General features: G+C 42.5%; 3 protein-coding genes across 6 annotated transcripts in view; 1 reads left to right on the top strand and 2 right to left on the bottom strand.

The window, feature by feature from the left end:
* Positions 1–261: 261 nt before the first annotated feature.
* Positions 262–4945, bottom strand: LOC146972508 (collagen triple helix repeat-containing protein 1-like). 3 transcript variants are annotated; one of them, XM_085802806.1, is made up of 5 exons: positions 4716–4885; positions 3658–3735; positions 1748–1966; positions 1411–1627; positions 262–413 (listed from the first exon to the last, which is right to left on the bottom strand). In XM_085802806.1, the coding sequence occupies exons 1-5, from the start codon at positions 4824–4826 to the stop codon at positions 271–273; spliced, it is 768 nt and encodes a 255-aa protein (XP_085658932.1). In that variant the 5' UTR covers positions 4827–4885; the 3' UTR covers positions 262–270. The 3 variants fall into 3 exon arrangements, with proteins under 3 accessions (XP_085658932.1, XP_085658933.1, XP_085658934.1); XM_085802807.1 differs by lacking the exon at positions 3658–3735 and having other exon boundaries at positions 4716–4945; XM_085802808.1 differs by lacking the exon at positions 3658–3735 and having other exon boundaries at positions 4758–4941.
* Positions 4946–5125: 180 nt separating this feature from the next.
* Positions 5126–16520, bottom strand: fzd6 (frizzled class receptor 6). The gene is made up of 8 exons (XM_085802802.1): positions 16374–16520; positions 14685–15091; positions 10965–11161; positions 10291–10870; positions 9087–9506; positions 8155–8303; positions 7404–7844; positions 5126–6715 (listed from the first exon to the last, which is right to left on the bottom strand). Exons 2-8 carry the CDS (start codon positions 14871–14873, stop codon positions 6550–6552), a joined length of 2142 nt encoding a protein of 713 aa, XP_085658928.1. The 5' UTR covers positions 14874–15091; positions 16374–16520; the 3' UTR covers positions 5126–6549.
* A 1083-nt stretch (positions 16521–17603) lies between these two features.
* Positions 17604–22299, top strand: part of klhl32 (kelch-like family member 32) — a 31271-nt gene continuing 26575 nt past the window's right edge. The window contains exon 1 of one of the 2 annotated variants that reach the window (XM_085802801.1): positions 17604–17790. In XM_085802801.1, coding sequence (XP_085658927.1) covers positions 17786–17790 — 5 coding nt within the window. In that variant the 5' untranslated portion in view covers positions 17604–17785. The remainder of the gene's footprint in view (positions 17791–22299) is intronic. The other variant, XM_085802800.1, reaches the window with a different exon arrangement.

Here is a 22299-nt window from a genome sequence, read left to right as displayed (position 1 = left end):
AGTACATAGTTAAAATATTGTCACAATGTCTGTTACGTGATAACTGAATTCGACCAGCACACGCAGAAAAGCTACAGTACAATGTTATTTCTGGTTGTCAGAATGACACAGTATTCTTGTTTACAGGCCTGTCATCTAGTATAGTATTTTATCAAAACAAAAAAACATTCAAGTTACCATCAGTGATACTGTGGTGCCTCGGCAAACCACACCTGATCATTTTGGAGGACTAGATAACATACTTTTATACTACCAGGGCTGTTTTTATTTTTATTTAGGCAGCTCCTCAATGATAATCCTGGATACTGAATTCCAGCCTGTAGATGCGTCACCTCTGGGATAGTCAGAGCACGTCCCCACCCACACGGCCACATCCACCAGCCCTGCTTTGACGCCCTCACAAAGGCCTTCGACTGAGGAGAAAAAAAGACAAAAGAGACGGTGCAAATGAAGTTCGAGGAACACCCAGACCAGCTCCGCAGATGGAAAATTACTATTGTTTTATTTTATTTTGTTCTGTGTTTTCTGCGGTGAACTTTTCAAAGTCTAAAGAGGAAGAGAGTAACTTTGGTTTCAAGCTTGGAAATTGTTGACAAAATGTTGCTTTACAGAAAACACAGCAGTTAAATACCCACAGAGAGGAAAAGTGTGTCACTTCAGTGAAACAGCTTATTTGCTCTCATACCAAGAGTTAGATGAATGGATTGATACAACTGCTAATTATGATTTGTACATGTATACATCTACAGTCTGCAGCTGGTTAGGTTAGCGTAGGTCGGACAAAGTGGAAACACAGAGGTAACAAAGGTAGCAGCAGGTAATGTGAACAAGACAAAAACTCAAAAATGAGTGTTACACAGTAACAAAGTCACTAAAGTAAAAAGCAGAAACTTCCTGAGTGCTGCCTATGAAAACTTCAGGAATTTAGTAGGCTACATCTGGCCAATAAACACAAAAACGCATAACTGTCAGTACACCACACAACCTGTAGGTTTTATACTCTTATGTGTATCAGCCAGGCTAGCTGTTTCCCACTGTTTCCAGCCTTTATGCTAAGCTAAGCTAAACAGCTGTGTCTCTGTGTAACTTTGCCAAACCAAAAATCCAATTTCAAATCCATAATATCCTCTGATTGGTCAGGTCAGCCAATCCTGACCTGTGAAACTGTTTCTTTCACTTTTCATCTTAATAATAACAACTGCAATAGAGTGAATGTTGTCTGTTGTTGTCACTGTTGCCTAGTTTGGCTGCTCTTGTCATTTTATAGTATCATCATATATTCTCATATGAAAGTAATATTGATCCTCTCATCTAATTCCTAACAGATGTTGACCGGTTTCCTTAAACTATAATATTTCTAATGATAAACAAAAGTGAATGATCGTCTCCTGCCTCTGATTCGGATCATACCTGAGGATGTCCTGTGGATGTTGATGGTTGAGTTGAGCTCAGGGCTTCCTTGGTCTAAGTAGATGATTGACTCTATGGGCAGCGGTCCTGTGCACTCTGCTCCGTTGAAAGTGAAGTACCACCTCTGGCAGCATGCGTTCTTACACTTGAGTCTGAGGGAGCCGCTGAAGAGGACTCTGAGGGCGCTGTCTGAGCGCAGCTTGGTGAACGTACAGTCCTGCAACACATCATAAAAAGTAACTGTACCATTTATATGCACGGTGAGGGTTGTATAATGCTTCATTTGAAAACTCACATTCCTCAGAAATATAATTGCAACTGCAATAAAAGTACTCACAGCTACTTTGCCCAGGTCGATGCCATAATTCAGAGAGTTCCAGGCACATTGCTTGTAGTTGGGCCTCCAGGGCTCCTCGAAGATCTCGCTAATGCACTCGCCTTTCTCGCCTTTGTGCCCGTCCCGACCGGGGATGCCTGGTGTCCCCGGGATGCCGTTGGCCCCAGGGTTACCGTCTCTGCCAGCGGTGCCTGCTGGGCCCTGCATGCAGCTACTAAACTGGAAAAAACAAGGTGGAGAAGAAGTTAAGGTGAAGTCGGCAAAGCCTGTTTTTATCACACTTCCTGTTTCAGCTTTTCTCTTTTCTTCCTTGGGGGGTTAAATCCCTGTTAGGGCTGCATGCTCCGCAGACACCCGAACGCTGCCATCCATCCAACCATCACACACAAGCAGCCAGATTATACCTCATTTACAAGTCATATAAACAAACACATTGCCATCAGGCTGAAATTAAGGGTAAAAACAGATGTGATCCGAACCAAGGCAAAGCAATAGAACCAGCGACCATGAAGCCATGAAGCAAGTGAGAGACAGATCTTGTGTTAATGAGGAACTGAGGCCTTAGTGACAGCCTAAATTAGTGGGTGTCTGACCACACGGCTCTCTGTGTGATTCATTGTCCTGCTGAATCTCCTGCTATGTTTAAACAGATGCTGCATCTTACTCAAGCTGACTCAAACACACACACAGACGCACACAGAGACAGGGGGGCTTGCCAAAAACCTACCACATACAGAGAAAGACACAATGAAGATCCAAATGGCGTTGTGTAACCTGTTCTTCAAAAACACAGTTTGACCAGCGGACAGCAATCTGTAGGGTGACTTTTTTTTTTTTTAGCTGGATTTGGGTTTTTAATTTTAGTTGGCTGATTTGTGAGGGTCATAAACTCATTCATTTAGTCAGGACAGACGTAAACTGACACGTAGGAGTGTGTCCTCGCCCTAAAGCAAAACACTGATGCCAAAAGCTTTTGGGTCTGGGTTTTTTGTTTGGTCATCACTGCCCTTTTTGCTCAGCATGCAGCTGTGGTGCAGTTACAGGGGGCACATGGCCAAAAGGCATTAAGGCAAAAAAAAAAAAAAAAAAGTCCCAAGGCAGGAAAGAACAAAGAGCTTTTACTCCGGTCTCAACATCTTGTCCTGAGTCCGGAGTCTCTGGAGCAGAGCAGAAAAATCTTTTCTATCATAGCATGTGAATCTGAAATGTTGGCTAAACGTGGAGACAATTACAGTATTCTAACATCAGCTGCTGTGGAGCAGATGGCTCAGAGTCTGTTATAGCCATTAAGTGGCTTTGCTGCAGCAAACCTGAAGATGTGAGGTCTGACATCATCTCTATAGGAAACTGAAAAGTCTGTGATTACCCCAGTAGGCTGTGGTATTGGTATGCAAGAGCTGTAATGGACCTAGACTATATCCTTTAAGAGAAAAGGGACTAAACTCCCCAATAATCTTGGCTAATAGGTGGGAAAATGTGGAAATGTCGCAAATACTCCACAAGCCTGCATGGTAGATAGGAAATGACTCTGTTTTATTAAGGGTTGGAGTTTTGGAGACCTTTCAAAGCAGACTGCTGAATGGAACCTCTGTCCACTTAGCCACACAGATGACTTTTATATTAGCTTCCAGTCTGCCGTTTCTACAGTGGTGCTGCCTGCCTGCATGAATTATACTCCAGCCCTGCTGAATATTAGTAGCAACACAGTCCATTACTGTAACTGAAGCATAAAAAGCTGTATTTGCCCCAAAGTGCTGAGAAATCAGTGTTTCATGCATTAGTCAAAAACTGAGGCGCGAATCCGAAGCGCTCCTTGAGCATGCGGAGCGTGGATATAGTGCTTGCTTGGCTTTGAGAGTTTTTACATTCAGAGGATCTCAAGAGGAATCAAAGCAGGATTTTCTGATTACCATGTTGTTCAAATAAGAAGATCTTCCTTCTCCAGAGTGCCTAGTGCAGTTGGGCTTTTCTGCATCATTTCCAGTGCACTAGATACAGATGGTAACATAAGATGCTATTCATTATAACCTTCTGCTGTGGTCCCTTATAACTGCAGAATATGACTTTGGGGGATCTCGGAGTGGGGCACGCAGACTTTTAGGAGTCAGTGCGTGGGGGGTTCACAGAGTCCCAGTAAAGTAAACACAAGTTTCACTTTCATTTGATTCCCAAGAGGTTAAAGAGCAAATGTGTGTCCACTCTGTTCTCCAACTACAGCCCAGAGGATTATGTAATTCTGCACAAAAATAGTCTACAACAAGAGTTACTGAGAACTAGTGAATTGTGATGGTGGACCCCACTTTAGGTATCTGTGAGAACATTATTAGAGATGATTTAACACATTTATCAGCCTTAAAATATCAATCGCCTTCATAATTAATCCCACAAAACTAGACAAAAGGATTTTAAAATGTGTCAGGCAGGCAGACAGATAACAAAGAAAAGCAGACAGACAGTGAGCCAGACCCCAACTTCCTGTTTAGAATTTTTTTTTTCTGTCCATTCAGTCTGCTGGAGAGCAGCCAGACCTGGAATAATAGAGAACCAGCTGACCATACAAAGTCTACATCACAGCATTTCTCTTCTGCTGACGGGACCAGGTAATTTTTGGAGGCCGTTTTTACCAAAGTGGTGACCACACTCACTCAAGTGGATCATATGCATGAATCAGCATGAAACTTTTTTTTTAAAGGGAGATTCAGTCGTTTAAATATAGGCTACTACTGGCAAACAGCAACGCGTGGCAAAAAGAAAAAGTAGTCCCCATGATGAGTTCAAGGACATGACATGCAAAATTGTGTTAATATAGATACGTTCAAAATACAACAAAGCGGCTTCACGACAATAAAGTTGTTAAATCAAAAATCTAAATACTCGTTGTAAAAGCAGCAAAGCATTATCCAATGTGGACTGCCACATGAACTTTTGGACATGTGCGTGCTTTTATCCTCTATCTACTCCCTCTTACCTTGTCGGCGTCAGGATCCTTTCGGTATCCTCTATTTCTCACCTTTTCCACGCCATACAGAGGTAAAACCAGGCAGACAAGAAGCAGCAGGCGGGCAACAAGGGGAGACATCCTACTACAGACAGCGGACTGTGAGCTCTCTCTGAGATCTGAGGCGACAGCTTGACTCCAACTCCAGCCGGTTTGAGTCCAGAGGAGGCAGGACGACAGGGAAGGAGCCAGTGAAGCTGCTGCTCCTCAGGAGAGAGAGGGAGAGAAAAAAAATCCCTCATAACATCCCTATGAGCTTCATACACAGCCCAGGAGCTGCCGTGTGCAAATATTGACTTTAACACTGTTGTTTTATGTAATACTTTATATTACTGTTGTTGTTCCAATATTAGGTTAAATATTGACAAAGCCAGACACATAAATTCAATCTTTTATTATTCAATATTTTATCAAAATGAAATTGTACGGATACAAAAGACAGGCTACATTTAAAAAAACAAACTGTAAAAACATCTCCCAGCATTGCAGAGGGCATTTCATAGGCGAGACTACAGCATGAGCAGAGATCCCTGTCCACAGGCCAGAGTAAGAGTAGACATAGACAGACAGCGATTCCCTTTAGTGTCATTGGATTTGTCATGCGACTCCCAAATATTAAAAAAAAAGGTAAAGAAAGTTGAGGGAAGAATCAGTCCCTTACAAAATAGTTCAGCTTGACAGATGTTCACATAAACCACAGAAATTCTTGAAGGACAGATATATGGCCCGTGGTCCACATGTCATAAATAAACCCCGAACAATCACCGAATCCTCTTTTCTTTTATGTCTTTATGTCTACACGTACTTAATAATTAGTGGTTTGTGCTTTTAGTATCAAATAGTGCAAAGCCTGTTTGATTTGTTTCCTCAATTTGCTTGAAGATCATAAGAATTGGCGCCTGCAACAAGAACACAGGTAGACATCACACATGTAGAACATCTGTAGGTTCTTTGAAGATGAGGATCTACTCAGAGGACACACATTCTTTCAGAAAACTATAAAGCTATATCCAAAGTCACAGGACACGTGTTTGAAAAACCCTTACAGGGCGCAACCTCTGTAAAATCAGTGTTTACATAACAGAAACAAGTCAAAAATGAACACAAAAAATAAAAGCATTTCTTTTAAGACAACTAAAAAAAAAACTATATCAAGTTTAAGAGTATGTCTTTTTTTTCTAAGGAGAACAAAAGACAAGACAAAGCATCTTTTTCCAGGGAGAACAATAAGACATTCAAAAACACAGCAAGATCTTGAATGTTTGGCAACATCATGACCTTTCTAATAAAACTTGTGTACAGTGTAGCGACTTGTCCAGTGACAGACTTTCTTTAAAAAAATTGAATATTTACATTAATGTTTTTGTTTCCTAGTATGCATTCAATACCTCCAAATTACCAATCTACACAACAGCAGCCCTAATCCATGCTATAACAACTGATTGGTAGTTGTATAGTTGGGACACAGCTGCGCTGCTCTGTAACATTCAGGTGTGAGGCTAAAAGCTCAGTAAAGTAAAGCTGTCACCCAAACTAAATGTTCTACCTTCTTTAGACTTTCTGCTAAATCCCAGATTCTGGTCCGACATACTACATTTGAAATACTTGTGGGTTTGTTACATTTTGCTGCAACCAACATTTACTGACTAACATGTAACTATTACAATCATTATCTGATGTATGGAGCTAATATGATGTATAGCAAGACACATCAACCAGCATCAAGTGAGACTGTATTCTCCGCGCTATCATGGATGGATGGATGGATGGATGGATGGACAAATGGACGTTGGAGTTGGATATCTCAGCAGCTGCTATCCTTTGTGTCCTTGCTCTCCTCAAGCACCTTGTGCACCAGCTGGTGGGTGGAGTCTTGGATGATGCTGTTGCTGTGTGATCGGTTTAAAGCTGGATGTTGCTGTCCAGTGGGAACCTGCCTGGCCTCCGACAGCTCGCTCCTCGGGGTCATCCTAAATCAGCCGGGACACACGCGAGGTTAAAACTTGTACACGCGTAGCTCTACCTCACATTTTCACAATAAAGTGCAATCATTAGGGGTGTGCCAAAAAATCGAGTCACATAAGAATCGTAATTATCATTTAATACAATTCAGAATCGATATAAAATGTTCCAAAATCTATTTTAAAAAATAAAAAATTAAAACAAATCTGCTGTCTGTCGGCCTCCATTTCCTTAGAATTAAAAGGCAGCATGTTTGACTGCACTATTTTTTTTAAATAAAGAGGCACTTTTAATTTTGTTACTTAAGTAATATGTGATATTGCTTTTATGCAACAGTTTCAACAATTCCATCTAAGCATGGATAATTGTTTAAAACTCAATAAATGTGAAAAAGACACTTTAGTCTTGCAAAGCAGACTGGAGTCGATCATGAGGATCCTTTGCACACCGATAGACTGAAGCAGAAATCATTACGAATCAAATCGTTTTGAATCGAAAATCGATTTTGAATCGAATCGTAGGCCCCAAAAATCAGAATCGAATCTAATCGTGAGATAGTAAAAGATTCCCACCCCTATAATCAAGTAGGAGAAAAACTAAAAGTGGCAAAAGTGTTACGTCTGTGTTTTTCTTTTAAAACATAAAGTCACAGAAAAGGTCAAACTAGTGTCAGCTCTACCACACTGTCTCACTTACCGGCCATCTGCGATCCTGTGCATGCTCTCTGAACGGCTGCTGACCTTACTGGAGCCTCCACCTTTGCTGCGTCTCTCTCCCCCCTCCCTCTCCCGCTCCCGCTCCCGCTCCCTCTCCCTCTCTCTGTCCCTCTCCCCCCGTCTGGAGCTTCGGCTGGAGGCTCCCCTCTCCAGGTGCTCCCTGGCCGAGGTCTCCGACTGGGAGCCTTGCACGTGGTGCTCGTGATTGCCCAGCACAGAGGTTCCCTGACTGTTGGCGTTGGCTGCGGCTGAGGGGTTGGTGGGAGCGGCGGCGCCTGTGCTCGTGCCCATAGACTTGGAGATGACCTTCAGCTTGTGGGAGCTGGGCTTGTAGTGCTTCTTCTTGTGCTGGACGCGGCTGTTGTGCTTGAGGAAGAACTCACAGGACTCCTGCAGCACCCGGCGGCTCTCGCTGATGGGACTGTCAAACACAGAAGGTGAAATGTTTGGTGATGATTATATTTATTTATTTATTATTTATTGGTCCTGGGTGCAGGATCCCTCCTCTGTTGCTCACCCTGAGGTGTCTCCAATTTTTTCCCCGTTAAAAGGGTTTTCTTGGGAGTTTTTCCTCAGTTGATGTGAGTGTCTAAGGGCAGAGGATGTTGTCATGATGCTGTGTAAAGCCCTTTGAGACAAACTGTTTGTAAAAAGAACGGGCTATACAAATAAAATTGCCTGGCCTTGCCTTATTTCTTATGAAAACTGATGTGAATTGTATGAGGTCTTACTCTCTCTTGCGGGTCCTGTTGAAGAAGTAGGCCCACTCGGAGCACGTCTTCTTGCTGCTGACCCAGAACACTGCGGATATTCCTACCACCAGTGTCATCAAGTACTTCACCAAGAACAGAGAGAGGTCAGGACGGTCGAGCTCCGCGGTCTGAAACAAAGAGGCAAACTCAAATGAAAACTGAATCCTTGTGATCTAGAGCAAGTGCACAAATTAACTTAATTTAATTCAATTTAGCAGGCTACAACTGTAACACAAAGCTGTCGGAACCTCTTGGCTCAGAGACCGACATTTACCGAAAGATGGACTGAGTTTGTTTTTGTTGTACGCTGTCGATTTTAATGTTTTTTAGATTTAAATATATAGAAATTTAGATTCATACTGTCATTTAGTAATGCTTATCACTTGCTCTGTTTCTGCTCTGAGTTGAATCCTATGGAAAAGTTACATTCACCTTCAGGCCTTTATTAAAACATCTGCCTAAATATTTATATTTCGTTACTTCAACTGTGGACGTAAAACTTTCAACACATGCTGCAGCCTTTGTGAGGCCTGGCCAGACTGGAATGTGAGTTTATTTTTAAAGTAATTAAGAGTGTGTGGGAAGCTGTGCTGTTAGCCTTAGGTAATGGATGTGTTAGGGTTCACCACCAGGGTCCAGTGACTTCTCAACAAACGTGTGGGTTTCAATATAGACAAAACATTTTTCAGCTGCTGATTGTGGTTTCAACCTTATTTATACGTTTTTTTTTAATCTTTGATGAGCTTTCCAAGTTTGCAGTGTGCTTTGACTTTTGATTGTTTCACTTTTGCCCTCATCTAGTCAACCATTAAAAACCCACAGACACTCAATGGAACCCATCAACTGAGTAAATGATTGTAGTGGGTGGGGTTAGGGGGTTAGCCTCCTCTAATCTGTCCATGATTATCTACCTTTGAGGAGCAGGGGATGCTGTACTCCTGACAGCGGTCATTGATCCAGGTATTCTCCCAGGTGCTGCGGTGACTTTGCTCGTAGGTGTAGCAGGCCAACAGGGTGACCAGCGGGACCAGGTACAGGCAGCTGAACACGGCGATGCGGATCATGAACTTCTTCAGCTTCTCCTGGTTCCGCTCGTCGTGCTGAATGACCTGCCGCACGTTGTTGAGGGAAACGATGCCGGCCAGGATGAGGAAGAGGCCGACGATGACGCCCACGCACAGCGGAGCCAGGACGAAGTAGCGCAGGGCGTCCAGGTCGTAGAGTCCCACGAAACAAACCCCGCTGATGTTGTCCCCTTCCACCTTGTTGAGAGCAAGCAGCATGACGGTGAGCGATCCAGGGATCCCCCACGCAGCCGAGTGGAACCACACCTGCAGAAAGAGGACAAAGAGCTCTGTTTTCATGTGTGCACCAGCCTGTGTCTGCTTGTTTCACAACTAACTTATACACTTCTTTTATGTATTAAAGGGATAGTTCAACATTTTGGCAGATTGGCCCATTGCCATAATCCATATAGTTTTAGGAGTAGGTTCGTTACCTTTAATTGGCTGTGAAAGCTATTTTTAGAACGGCGGAGCAGAGCCGCAAGCTGCTCAGAGCTACGCTACGGAGGCTCATGGGATTTCTTGTTTCCCTCCTCAAACTAATCAAATACACAATCCAACAACTCCAAAACGCTCTTGTGGACAAGTTGTGACCTGCACATTCGCCACGCTATGAGATAATAACGGAACGTTATGAGACTCAGTTGTTTTGAGGTAAATTCATGCAAAGTCACTGATGCCGTTCCCGTCGGGGGCAGTTTTTCTGCAAGCAGTCTCTGCATTTGCCTCGAAAATGGCTCCGTCTCATAACGTTCTGTTATTATCTCATAGCGTGGTGAATGTGCAGGTTACAACTTGTCCACGAGAGTGTTTCGGAGTTGTTGGATTGTGTATTTGATGAGTTTGATGAGGGAAACCAAGAAATCCCATTAGTCTCGTAGCATAGCTCTGAGCAGCTTGCGGCTCTGCTCCGCTATTCTAAAAACAGCTTGCACCGACAATTAAAGGTAACAAACCTACTCCTAAAACTATAGGGATTATGGCAATGTGCCAATTTGCCAAAATGTTGAACTATCCCTTTAACACTTGACAATACACTTGTAAACCTTACCGCCTTCTTCTCTATGGCTTCACAGCTCCACTTGGGTCCAGCTGCCAGGAACCAGGTGATGGTGAGTATGACCCACCACACGATACCAGCGATGGAGAAGAAGTAAAGCAGCATAAAAAGCAAAGTGCAGCCTTTGCTCTGAGAGCCGAGCACCACTGTATCCACACCTGCAGGATGCGTGGCCTTGGTACAGGCGGCATTGTTCCCCAGCAGGAACCCGAGGAAGTATATGAGCGACACAAAGCTGTAACAGACGGCGTAGAAGATGATGGGCCGTTCGGGGTAGCGGAAACGTTTGACGTCGATGAGGAAGGTGAGGAAAGTGAAAAGCGTGGCGGCCAGGCAGATGATGGAGCACACGCCGATGAAGCTCTTGGCAAAATCAATGTCGTGGGGTTTGAAGTACATGTTGGAACAAGGCGGAGCGCAGTCCTGGGCGCCCAGGAACGATGATCCATGCCCTGGCTTGGTTTTTAACTGCAGGGGGCACCAGAAGCCCAGGTCCCTCTTAGATGATGAGGAGGTCACTGCTGTGGTTGCAGCGAAAGATGAACCATCACCAAGGTGACATGGGTCCAACCTAGAAGATAAAGAGCATAGATATAGTCACTGATTATGAATATATCAGGAATAATTAGCATTGCCCTTATGGATTGTCTGTAATTAAGTCTTACTTATCACACTGTAGCTCAGGGGGCCAGGTGATACCAAAGATCCGAATATTCTCTTCGCAGTCGGACAGGACGGTCTCACACTCCTCTCGGCACGGACGGATCACCGTATCCTCCTCGGTGCATGCTGGGATAAAGGCCTGGCAAAGGAAGTGGTGGACGTCTGGAGAGCAGCGCAGTTTAGCCAGAGGCATGAACGGCTGTGGATCCACACAGAGAGAAAGAGAGAGAGAGAGAGAGAAGTTATGCAATGCTGAAAATGAGAGCTTGTGATCCACGTTTGAAGTTAATCTGAATCAAGAAAGATCAAGAATCAAGAAAGATTTATTTGTCACATGCTGGGCCGTACGAGTACAACACCGGTGAAATGTTATTGTGACTATACCGATAACAATACAGTGCAAAATAGGAATAGAAAATATGTATATACATGAACATGATTTTTAAGTTTGAAGAGAAGTGCAGATACACTGTCACTATTTGAGAAATCAATAAAATCCACATGAAAATCTTTGTGACATATGATAGAAAGAAAACAGTCAAAAATGATCATAAATGGCCTGTAAATAAATTGACCTGGCTGTAACCAATAGGCAGAACTGTTGCTCTTTGGTCAAAGCTTAACTTTACTCTATCTTGACTTTGAACATTGAAACACTGGGGATTCAATGCTCTACATAAAGTATTCAGTTAATTTTAAGCTGCAGAGCTCTATAGCGCCACACAAAGGGCTCCATTCACTGGCTGGGGACCATATTCTTCCGTTTCAACACAGTGGTCAAGAACTAGTCAGAGGGGAAGGAGAAGGGGTGGGATGTGGGGTGTGGGGTGTGGGGTGTGGGGTGGGGAGGCAGTATAGGTGGCAGGAAATGAGTGGACGGACGTTTTGGAAACACACAACAGGCCAGGAAGACAGGAATGCTGCACACAGCTGTCGATAGGTTGGGCTGGGGAAGGAGCTGCAGCATTAGTGTGTCTGCAGGGTGTGTGGATTATCAGTGGGAGACCACGGCTTACACAGAAGACAACTTGATTCCACTTAACCAAGTCCAGATCATGTCTGCGCTGTCGTTTCAGTATCCTTGGACTTAAAGTGAGACTTTTAAAGAGGCTTCTTTTAACCAGCTATCATCAGCCTGGATGCTTTGCTCACTCGTGTGTGGACATTTAAGAGTAATAGGACACACAGTTTGGGCCTCATCTACTATCATCACATCTTTATGTGTAGACAGACTCTTGTCAGTGTCTGTCCTGCCAATATTTTGACACAAAACAAAAACACACACACACTCTGGTCCACACAGTCCGCTATTCAGTGTTTCCTCTCTCTTTTTTTTTCTTCCTGAAACCCAGTCTGGCAGTGAGCCCACGTCTCTGGGCCCTGGGCTTGCCCCCGCTGACAGTAAGTGTCCTTGTTTCTCTCCGGTGGAGGTCCTGGACTCCTTGTCAGTGAGCTCCCCATTGCTCAACAATCTGACCTTTATTTGCTTTACAGCAGACTTACTGTAAAAACTGCCCTCGTTTCAGAAAGCTTCAACCGGGACCAGTGGTACAAGTCGAGACTTAAAGCAAAAAATCCTCTGCAGAGAATTTCATAGCAAAGTACTTTGGGGATTAAATGATTTTATTTTTTTTAAATCAAAAATGGCTTGACTCTCACTTCTCAAACTTTAGCTCAGATATTTTAAGAGCCTCAAGTGTGCCATGTCCGTCCGTTACACTACGTCAATTAGTCTTTCCGTTCTCTTTGTATTCTCACACTTCAAACTTTTATGTTTTCAAAAGCTGGCAAACAAAAGTGGAATCTGGGATCAAGGGCGGAAAAAGGTTAACCCTCCTCCGGAAAATCCTACTGATAGGCTGGACCGAGCCCAGTACGGAGCTCAAGCCGGCTTCATTACAGCATCTGGGCTTTGTGATAAATCGCTGCACGCTCTCAGAGAGCTATGTTTAGTATGTAATGTTGAATGTAGGCCATAAAAGTGTAAGCCTGTCACCTGGGAGACAGGACGGTGGAGGTATACGCTCGTGTACAGGGGAAACAGGGGAAAATGAGTGAGTGATTAACAGAGAGAATACATTGTGGTATGCAGCTTTGTGTAGCACTGGGTGTGTCCCTCCCCTTCCTCCAGAAATCAAAGGGCTCTCACAACAAAGTCGAGAAAGTTGCCCGTGGCACGGTTGCTGTGAAATAAGAAGCCTATACCTTTGCCAGATGCCACACAAAAGACTCCCTCAACAGATCACTGTTCATGCTCAATGCTCCGACACCAAAACGAGTGTAACCCAAACCCCTGGCCTTCAGGAATGCTAAAGACACAGGACAGCAACTGCAACAGAGACCGAGTTCAATGCTGAGGAGGGGACATGACAACACTGAGTCTACAGATACAGATGTAACTAGGGCATTAGGAGTAAGACAACAAAGAGAATATCATCGGACAGACAACTCTAAGATTAATGGACTTTACTTGCACTAGGAAAAATTTGAGAAATTATGAACAAACAGAAAATTGAATTCTTCACACTTTTTGTGTCAGAAAATAGAAATTACAATGATACAAAGAGATTTACATGTGACATATTTGTGGAAATAAAGCACAAAGGTTGGATACGTTTCCCAATGATCACTGCCGAGTGTAGCAAGTCCTACCTTGTACAGTAGGTCGCCGCCAGCCCGCCATAAATAAGAAAGACAAGTAATTCCTTCTTAATCTACATTTCTTGTTGAAGTCAACTTAATGTGAAGACATTCCTTCTTCTTCAACACTCTCATTCCTCCTCTGAATTTCAATGTGGCAATGTTTTTAAAATCCATTATGTATGACACCAGCGACTTCCAACCAGGCATACAGATTCATGGTTATCGTGCTCACAACAATACGAGTGTCAACTGTGCATTCACTATATAGTGCTCTATAACAATCAAGCATGATTTGTGGACAAACTGTGTCTGGTAATTTGTGTGCGCCTGTTGATGACCATTACAAAATGGTAATTACAGTTCAATCAATATGCACTTCTGATGGCTAGCAGACACTGACATTTATAGACCAGAGCCATGAATAGCACAAATGAGAGCACTAATAATGGCAATCATTTTGAGATGATATTCATTATCTTTAAATGTGAGTTGAATTATAATTTTTATTTACATGCAGGAGAAGCCTTTTTAAATCAAAGGCTGTTATAATTACAACTCATCACAGAAACCCAGGCTAATGAGATTCTGTAACGTGGGTCAGCAGCTGTTAAATCCCTTCATGTAAAGTTTCCCCTGAAGAAAAATCAAGGCTGTGAATATCGCCTACTTCAAAATGTCGCGGACACATTCTGTGTTAATGTGTTCGACTTTTCACCCCAGTGCTGTCTAAAGTATTTAATATGTTCTTGGAAACTTTGAGATCTCTACTGGAATTTTAAAATAAAGTTTTGTGGGTCTGAACGATATGTTATTTTCAGCCAAACATTGTTCACATCAATGACATGGGAATTTTTATTGACTGGTCCACCCAATACTATAATTAAAAGTAGGCATAAACTAGTCTGGGATATTAAACTGAGAATTGAAATAGAGATTTGTAGCTGGACAATATTAAAGATCAAAAGTCAGCATATAAAAACTCATTCTAGTGGCAGTAAATAAGATTTAATGCCGAAGAACCGACAAGGCAAATACTGGTATATCAACAAACTGATGAACGTAATGTAATAAAATCTCACCTCCATATAACTGGCTGCAATATCCTGATCATAGTGCTCCATCATGTTGGGAAAGAAGGTCATGTTGTAGGACATCCCCAAGCACCGATGCACCTTGATGGGCTCACAGGTAAACTGGCTGTGGGCACTGCAGCTTCCCACCACCCACATCAGTGCCAGACACACCCATAGTGGTCCTGGCATCAGCATGGTGACAGACAGACTGTTTGTTTTTATTGTGTAAAGTAGGACAAATTGCTTTTTTGGCTCAACGTGAGGATCGTCTGGCGGCCCAGTTCAGGCTGTCATCCACATTTCACTGCTCCTGGGGACATCTCTGTGGAGCCCATCAGCCTCCCCCCCTCACCCACCACCCTGGTTGGTTGGTCAGCATGTGCCTCTGGGTCACAGACAGGAATCGCACATCCCTGAAATGAAATGAATGTAATTTTATTGAAACGAAGTTAAAGTTCTGGCAAAAACAAGGGGCAGAGAGATTTGATTTAGACCACAACCTGGATTTCATGAAAATCTATCATCAGGAAGGAATCTTATCTGAGATTACTTTTGTAGCTGGTTATAATAAACACATTTACTACAATATTATAGAGTAGAAACAGACTGAAGCCCTATAATCAAAGCAGTCTACAGTGCAGGCTCTAATGGGACTATCACCTTCAGGATGAAACTAAACTGCTCTTCTTTTTTTCCTATGCTCCTCTACAGGTTGCTTGAGGATCCTCTGGCTCCAGTCTGTTTGGAGACGCATCAAGCAGGTGGAATTAAAAGACCACAATCCAGTCGATCCCAGTGAGCAAGGCATGAATTTACAAGGGGTGGGGAACGCTAAAGATCCAGGTGATTCAGTAGAATAAGTCTCAGCTTGTTGATGCACATTAAGCTTCACATAAAAGTGTTGAAGCCTCACACACGTACTCACATATTATGCAGTTATGAATCTTGAATGCCTCACAAAGTTTTATGGGCTACTTTCCCACTGGATCTAAAAGCAACAATAGGTTTAACTTTGCACAGGGGCCCACTGAGGATTAATATGGATATTAGTTTCAGTTACTTACATGTGTGCACAAGTATTATAACAAGTAGCATTTCAAATCAAGATATGGTTTATTATAATAAGCAGATAAGATGTTTATATACTTGATGATGACTATAGCCTACTGATATCACTGACTGGTGGTGAGAGTTTACTTAGGATTTCCATGTCACCACCTTCTTCACAGTGCAGTAGGCCATTAAGGTCAAGGCAATGCAATAATAAGGTAACTAGGGCAAACACTACTAAAGCTAGGTGCATAAAGTTTTTGGTTAGCATAGCAACAGTGATTAAAAAGACAACAAAAGTGAAGTGAGCAAAGCAAATATTTGACACGTACCATCGAAAAAAACAACAACACTTCAACAAGCAAACATGTGCGGGTTAGAAAACGAGTAAAGTAACTTATACTCCCATAAAGTTAATTACTTTAGAGAAAGGGTCAGTTTTCTTGTGTCAATTTCCCGTAAAACAGACACCAACAGCCGGGGGACAGGGAGAGAGAGAGTAGCTACAGTAAACATCCCAGCCTCGGCAGCTAAACCACACACCGGGGCCGAGACAACTTCGGTAGCGACAACAAAGTTAGAAAACTATGAGAGCTGATTAGAAAAAAAGAAGAAGGAAAAAAAAACGTAAACACAAACACGTACCTTTAACTAGCCGGGAGTTAATGCGACAGCTGGCTACATGGATACTCGTCGGGATAAATCTGTGGGGAATTTGGTAGCGTGTTTCCTGCGATAAGCTCCAGCACGGTCCCTCTGCCTTTTCTTGTCTGGCTGCTCTGGAGTGAAGCTGCCTTCACGGACAGTCGGAAATGCGACGATTTCAATACAGAGGCTATGTATGAACCGACGTGAGGATTGATCGTAGGCTTAGGCTACGTTACTTATGAAAGATGTAAAGACTTTAATATATTTTAGTAAATTGTTCAAACAATAACTAGAGGCGTAAAATCTAGAAAGCGTAGCCTATTAGACATGTTTAGCATTTGTTCGAGTGTTCGTTTCGTTTCACTTAACTAAAATGTTTTTGAGTTTAATCTTGGCTATCTCTATAATAACTAACGAATAACTAATAATAACAGTTATAAAACTATTTAATTCAACAGTTCGTATTGGAATTTACGAGGAGCACTCGAACGCATCATGTGTAGATATGGGATAATGACGGGACAACCCCAGACCGAAGGTAAAAAAGAAAAAGAAAAAAAGCACACACCTATCTCTACTAGACTGGATGACATTAGACTGTTAGTTGTTTAAGAAAGCTAATGTGTAGGCCTTCATTAATTTAGACAATATCTGCATTTGTGATTCACCTCAGTAGACTTTTTTCGGCAGGAGGTGCTATTGCATTTTCATGGAAAGATGAGGCGATAGAGTGAGAGTGGGGATGCAGGTGTAGTTTTCCTACATACCGCTAGATGTCGTGACCTCCATCCATTCCTGTGGTATTGATCAAATTATTCTTAAGAACTGAAATCCAGCTGTGCCTTAGGGGAAATAGTTCACAAAAACCAAAAACAGCATTCAGCCAATAAACAGTCAATATATTTGGCATAACAGACTATTACTCATCGACTGTATAGTGGCTATTCAAGTAGGTCTACCTAGGAAAAATATAAAAAGCCAAGAAGGCTATAAGGCAGGGTAATCATTTATTAATTAGGCAGACTAACCCTCATGTTGTGCACCCCCTGGAGATCCGAAGAGGACCCCTAGTGTCCCTGCAGGCGCCTATTTTACTGTATGTAGTCGGCTAATAATCACACAGGCGCTCACACAATATGCCATGTTCCAATTATCCACCTGGGGGCGCTGTATCCCCTCCGTGTCCATGATATTCATGTGACCGTCGTAGAGAGGCGGGGTTACAATGTAACAATTTAGGTGCTACCGTGGAAGCAATAAAGTGTCCGTGAAGTGAGCGCATCTGCTCGCCGCTGCCGCTCTTCCTCTCCTCTCGCCGCGGATGCAGAAGACTCCAACCTCGGACATCAAATGACATTTGTAACGGAGGAGACGCCAGAGGGGCCGGGACTGACTCATAACACATTTATATGAGGTGCGTGAGCTTGTGACACATTAATGTAAGAGATAAAGCCGAATACAGTAAATTCCTGCAAAGCCGAAAAGGTGCACTAAAAGAGAAATGTGGTGTGGATCGCCTGAGCGCGCTCCGTGATGGATGCAACAGGATTATTGTGTCCGTACGGGGGAGGTTTGTTCTGTTCTCCGTCTCTTATAGTTTTGTGGACCGAGGCGCTGGCCTGTTGCTAGGAGACCTTTTGACAGCTGGGAGCTTTTGGACCGTGACAGTTAATGCACTAATGGTGTCTGCTTATCTGGCAACCCAAAACCTTCCCCCCTCTCTTTTCTCCCCAGGTCAGTTCCCCCCGCGCGCTGTTCGTGCGTAAACCCTGATTGTGTCTTGTGCGTAAAAAGACAACATTTAGCTACCTCTGTGGTTGTTTTCAGTCAGGAGATTACACTGGTCCGCTGGGAACAATGGCCCACTTGTTGTGATTATCAGATCCTAAATATATCCACCTTCCGCATTAGCTGTCTTTAATCTTTTCTTAGGGAAAATGAAAAGAACTGAATGTATTTTAAACATATTATATGTATCTATATCCGTGTGTTTGTATGTTTTAACTCCAAAGAGAGGCTGTTGATCCTCATGTTCATTCTGGTATTCAAATGTGGGTTGAGTGCATTTCCTTTATTATTCCTTTGAAAGAACAAGAAGACATGAAATGTGCGCAGCGTGTGTTGGGCTTGGACACACGACTGCAGGATAAGCATCCTCTCTGCCTCATCAATCAGTAGCAGTTGCCTGTGGCCATTCGTCTGAAGGTCACTCATGAATGGATCAATACCTAGATCTTATTGCAGACTACACTCAAGAGCAGCCAGCCAAGCAGCCAGCCAATAGTCCACTCAACACTTAAGGTGCTCCACATACTGCACATGCATAGGCACACTATGAAACGGGCACATGAGAGGACCTGGGATGACTTATTGTACAGTGAATGTGTAGTAGCATTTTCAATCATAGTATCCTGAGCAGCTTGGATTACAGTGTATCTTTGCTGACCTCTGTTCCCTCCAGTGCTGCTGGGTATTTTCTCACAGGAGACAGTGGGATATCATATTCAGGTGTGTAGCACATTATGTCAAGGTTGTAGCTACGCCAGAAGGACTTGGTGTAATTTGGACTCCCAGCTTGTTTTGAGAAGTGCTGAGCTGTTTTTTTTTTTTTCTTCTCTGAAGTCTGGCTGCCTGTGGCTGTCACAGTGTTTGTGCTTTATATTGAAAAGGCCTATAGAAATAACAGCTATAACAAGACTCGTGGTACTAACAGAAAAAAAAAACATCTCTATAATACACAAAATCTTGTGTCTATTTTAGCAAATATAGAAAAGCAGACACGCTGAGGAGGATCCATGTAAGATCAATATGTTCAATATAGGTGTTCCCAGTATTGAGGCGCCACTGGCTGTGTCTAAAAACAGACCTGTCTTTATGTTTGGATGGGAAGGTTACACAAGGGTGAAGACACTCACAGGAGAAGGTGGTATATTCTATGTTTGGTTCAATGACGGTGATGTGTCTCAAAAAGAAAAATCAGTACAGCCTGTGTGTTGCTCAACAGACCTCCTGCCAACAAAAATCAATAACATGTCACATAATAATTGCCAAATTGCTTACTAAAATAATCACTGCACATGCAGCACAGGCAGGGATACACTGTGTGTACTTGGCAGGGCCGTTGCTAGGAATCCTGGGCCTGCTGAAAAAATACTGCCACTTTTTTCATATAGTATCTTCTTATTTTTCAATCACGGCAATGATGACGGTGATTGACAGTGACAGACAACCTGCCTGTCATTCTGATTTAATATCTCCATTATGTCTCATGATGAAACTTTTGGATGTCATGTTTCTAATTACATACCAGACATGTGAAAACATAGTGGAGCATTAGAGGAGGTTGAGCGTCCTGTTTTCATTCAGTAAGGGACAGTGCACTTGATCACTACTCATTGGTAGTGAGTGGCTCTCAGATCCATTTTCTCAATTTAACCAGACAGTCAGCTCAACCCTGCAGGAAAATCCGGCTATAACCTATTCCAAACCTTAATTACACTATGTAAAGCACTTTGGTACTCCGAAAGGATTGTTGTAAAGGGCTGTATAAATAAAGTACATTTACATTTACATTTACATTTAATTGGCCAGGTTAATGAGATCCGCAGAAGAACCTGCTTTGTTAGGACGAATAGATGTAAACAAGTATTTGCTGTAATCAGTAGCAGAAAGCTTCACTTATAAGATAAGATAAGAATTACTTTATTAATTTTATTATTCTGTATCCGTCAAGCAAGACAAAGCGATACATGTAATGGAAGATAATAATATTGTGGAGCTGAGGATTGTGGGTAAAGCTGTTGACTCTGAAATCATGAAATCAGAGGCTGGGGGTTCAAATCCCAATGGCTGAGGTGACCAGGTGTTCTATATTGTGTGGCATTGCACAGCATTTTCATCGTTCATTGTCATGCATATTTAAATGATGTCCCACATTTTTATTAGCTCTTGGTTTGTCTGCTTTTTTTTTTTTCTCTAGTTTTCAAGACACCACTGCAAGACTTTGTATATAATCTCATTTGAACTCTTCTACCTTGCCATATTGAACGTTCAAGTATTGATTCAGTAAGGGACAGTGCATTTTATTTTTCAATATGGGATGATCCTGTATTATATGGGACGGCTGGCAGCCCAAGTGTAAGTTAGTAGCTGGCTAGCTGAGTATTTACAACAGCAGGATGGCACATATGGCTGTCTCAAAATAAACTACAGCATCCACATCCCTCATAATGAAGGAAGATGTCATCCAGTGTAGCTATGACAACAATGCAGTTCTGTTGTACAGAAAAATATCAGTGAAGATTTTTCAGTTTATGGTTGGTTTTGGAATTTATTTGGGATTTATTGGCAATACGGAGGATAGAGTAATACAGACGGATCAGTACTGATCCATCTTTAATCTAATTTAATCCACCATGAGCAGGATTTTTAAAAATTCTGATAATAATGTACACAACTGAAAAATGCTGTACTAAAACTGTGATTCTAAAACTCTACCAATTTTACACATCAAGGTCAGTTAACTAGTCACAGGGAGTATGGTTGGTTCATCCCGTGAACACAGTTACGTAACACTGTATTTTCTGTGGTTCCTCAGGACCTTTGTAATGACTGAGCCAATGATGTCATCTTGGTTTGAGCTGAAACACTGGTTGCTTGTAATAACAGGGGACATTATATCTGAAAGGCGTGGGTAAAAAGATGATATTTGTTGCACTTTGGGAAATGTAGGCTCCATTATATTTGGAGTTTGACGCTTGTTACTGTCATATAATCAGGATTATGATGTATCAGTTTTGACCAAAAGCCTAAGTCAGAGTTTCTATAGAAGTTTTTTTCACATTTAATTATTTATTTATATATATTTTCATGCATTCATCATCTTCATCCTCATCAAGGGCATCATGGACTTCCATCCCTCCTCAACTGCTCGTCTCCATCCTTTTCATCTGGCAGGCAGTTTTGTCCTTTTCTCCCTTGGCTCTCCCTTCAGCAGAGTCCAACTATCAAACAAACAGCCTGACTCATCATCCATCCTACTGCTGGCCTATTGCGCGCGCGCACACACACACACCAACACACACCCATTATTTCCTCTGTCTTACACCCCATCACCATGAAGGTGACAGAGCAAGCCTCCTGGCAGACAGCTGCATTTAGAGTGACGGCTGGGACTGTAAGTGGACAGAGATGGATTCAGACGGACAGGGTGGCGTGCTGCTGCTGATGGATGAGTACAAGCAGAAAGGGACTGCGGATGCCCTCGAAAAAGGGGGTATATTGGCTGTTACACGGGTCCACAGCATATACCGGTAGTCAGTCAGTCCATCAGTCTGCCAGACATGTTCTGTGGTTATAGTGTGGGCTATTTGTCTCATCCATTGTAAGAAACCAGACTGTGAAGCGCAAACTGACGGGCAGACTTTTCTTTCTGTGAGTGAAAAGCATAATGGAAGTGTCATAGCAAAGCCTTTTGTGAGACCAGTAAAGTGTCACTGGTCTGCATTGCAATTCATTTCATCCTTGATGCAATTTCAAATATGGAAAAAAAGAGAAAAGATTCACATTGTTGGTTTTATATCTTGTCAACAGAAAAATAAAATGACTCAACTAGGCATTTTAACTGCACCCACTGCTCCCATGTGATGCCATCACCATGTATAACCTTCATAGACCGCTAGAATGAAAACAGTTATGCACAAGAAATATGTTGAGCATATTTTAAACTCTAAGGTTATGATCGTTAATTTTTAAGATTAAAAAATTAAAGCAGAAGTAAGCAGAATGTTTGTGTTAATATAAGTCTTAAATAGTTATATCTTCTGACAGCAATCACTTATATAGAGTGTTTGGTCCGAAACACGGGTCTGTCAGTCACTCTGCTCTGCTGTAAGCCGAGGAGAAAACTTTCCTTGTATCCTAC

The sequence above is a fragment of the Trachurus japonicus genome, chromosome 16, assembly GCF_045865225.1.
Source record: "Trachurus japonicus isolate A0001 chromosome 16, Traja_1.0".
Lineage (NCBI taxonomy): Eukaryota > Metazoa > Chordata > Actinopteri > Carangiformes > Carangidae > Trachurus > Trachurus japonicus.
Note: the sequence above shows the minus strand (reverse complement) of the source record. Positions and strands in the feature narration are given on the sequence as shown.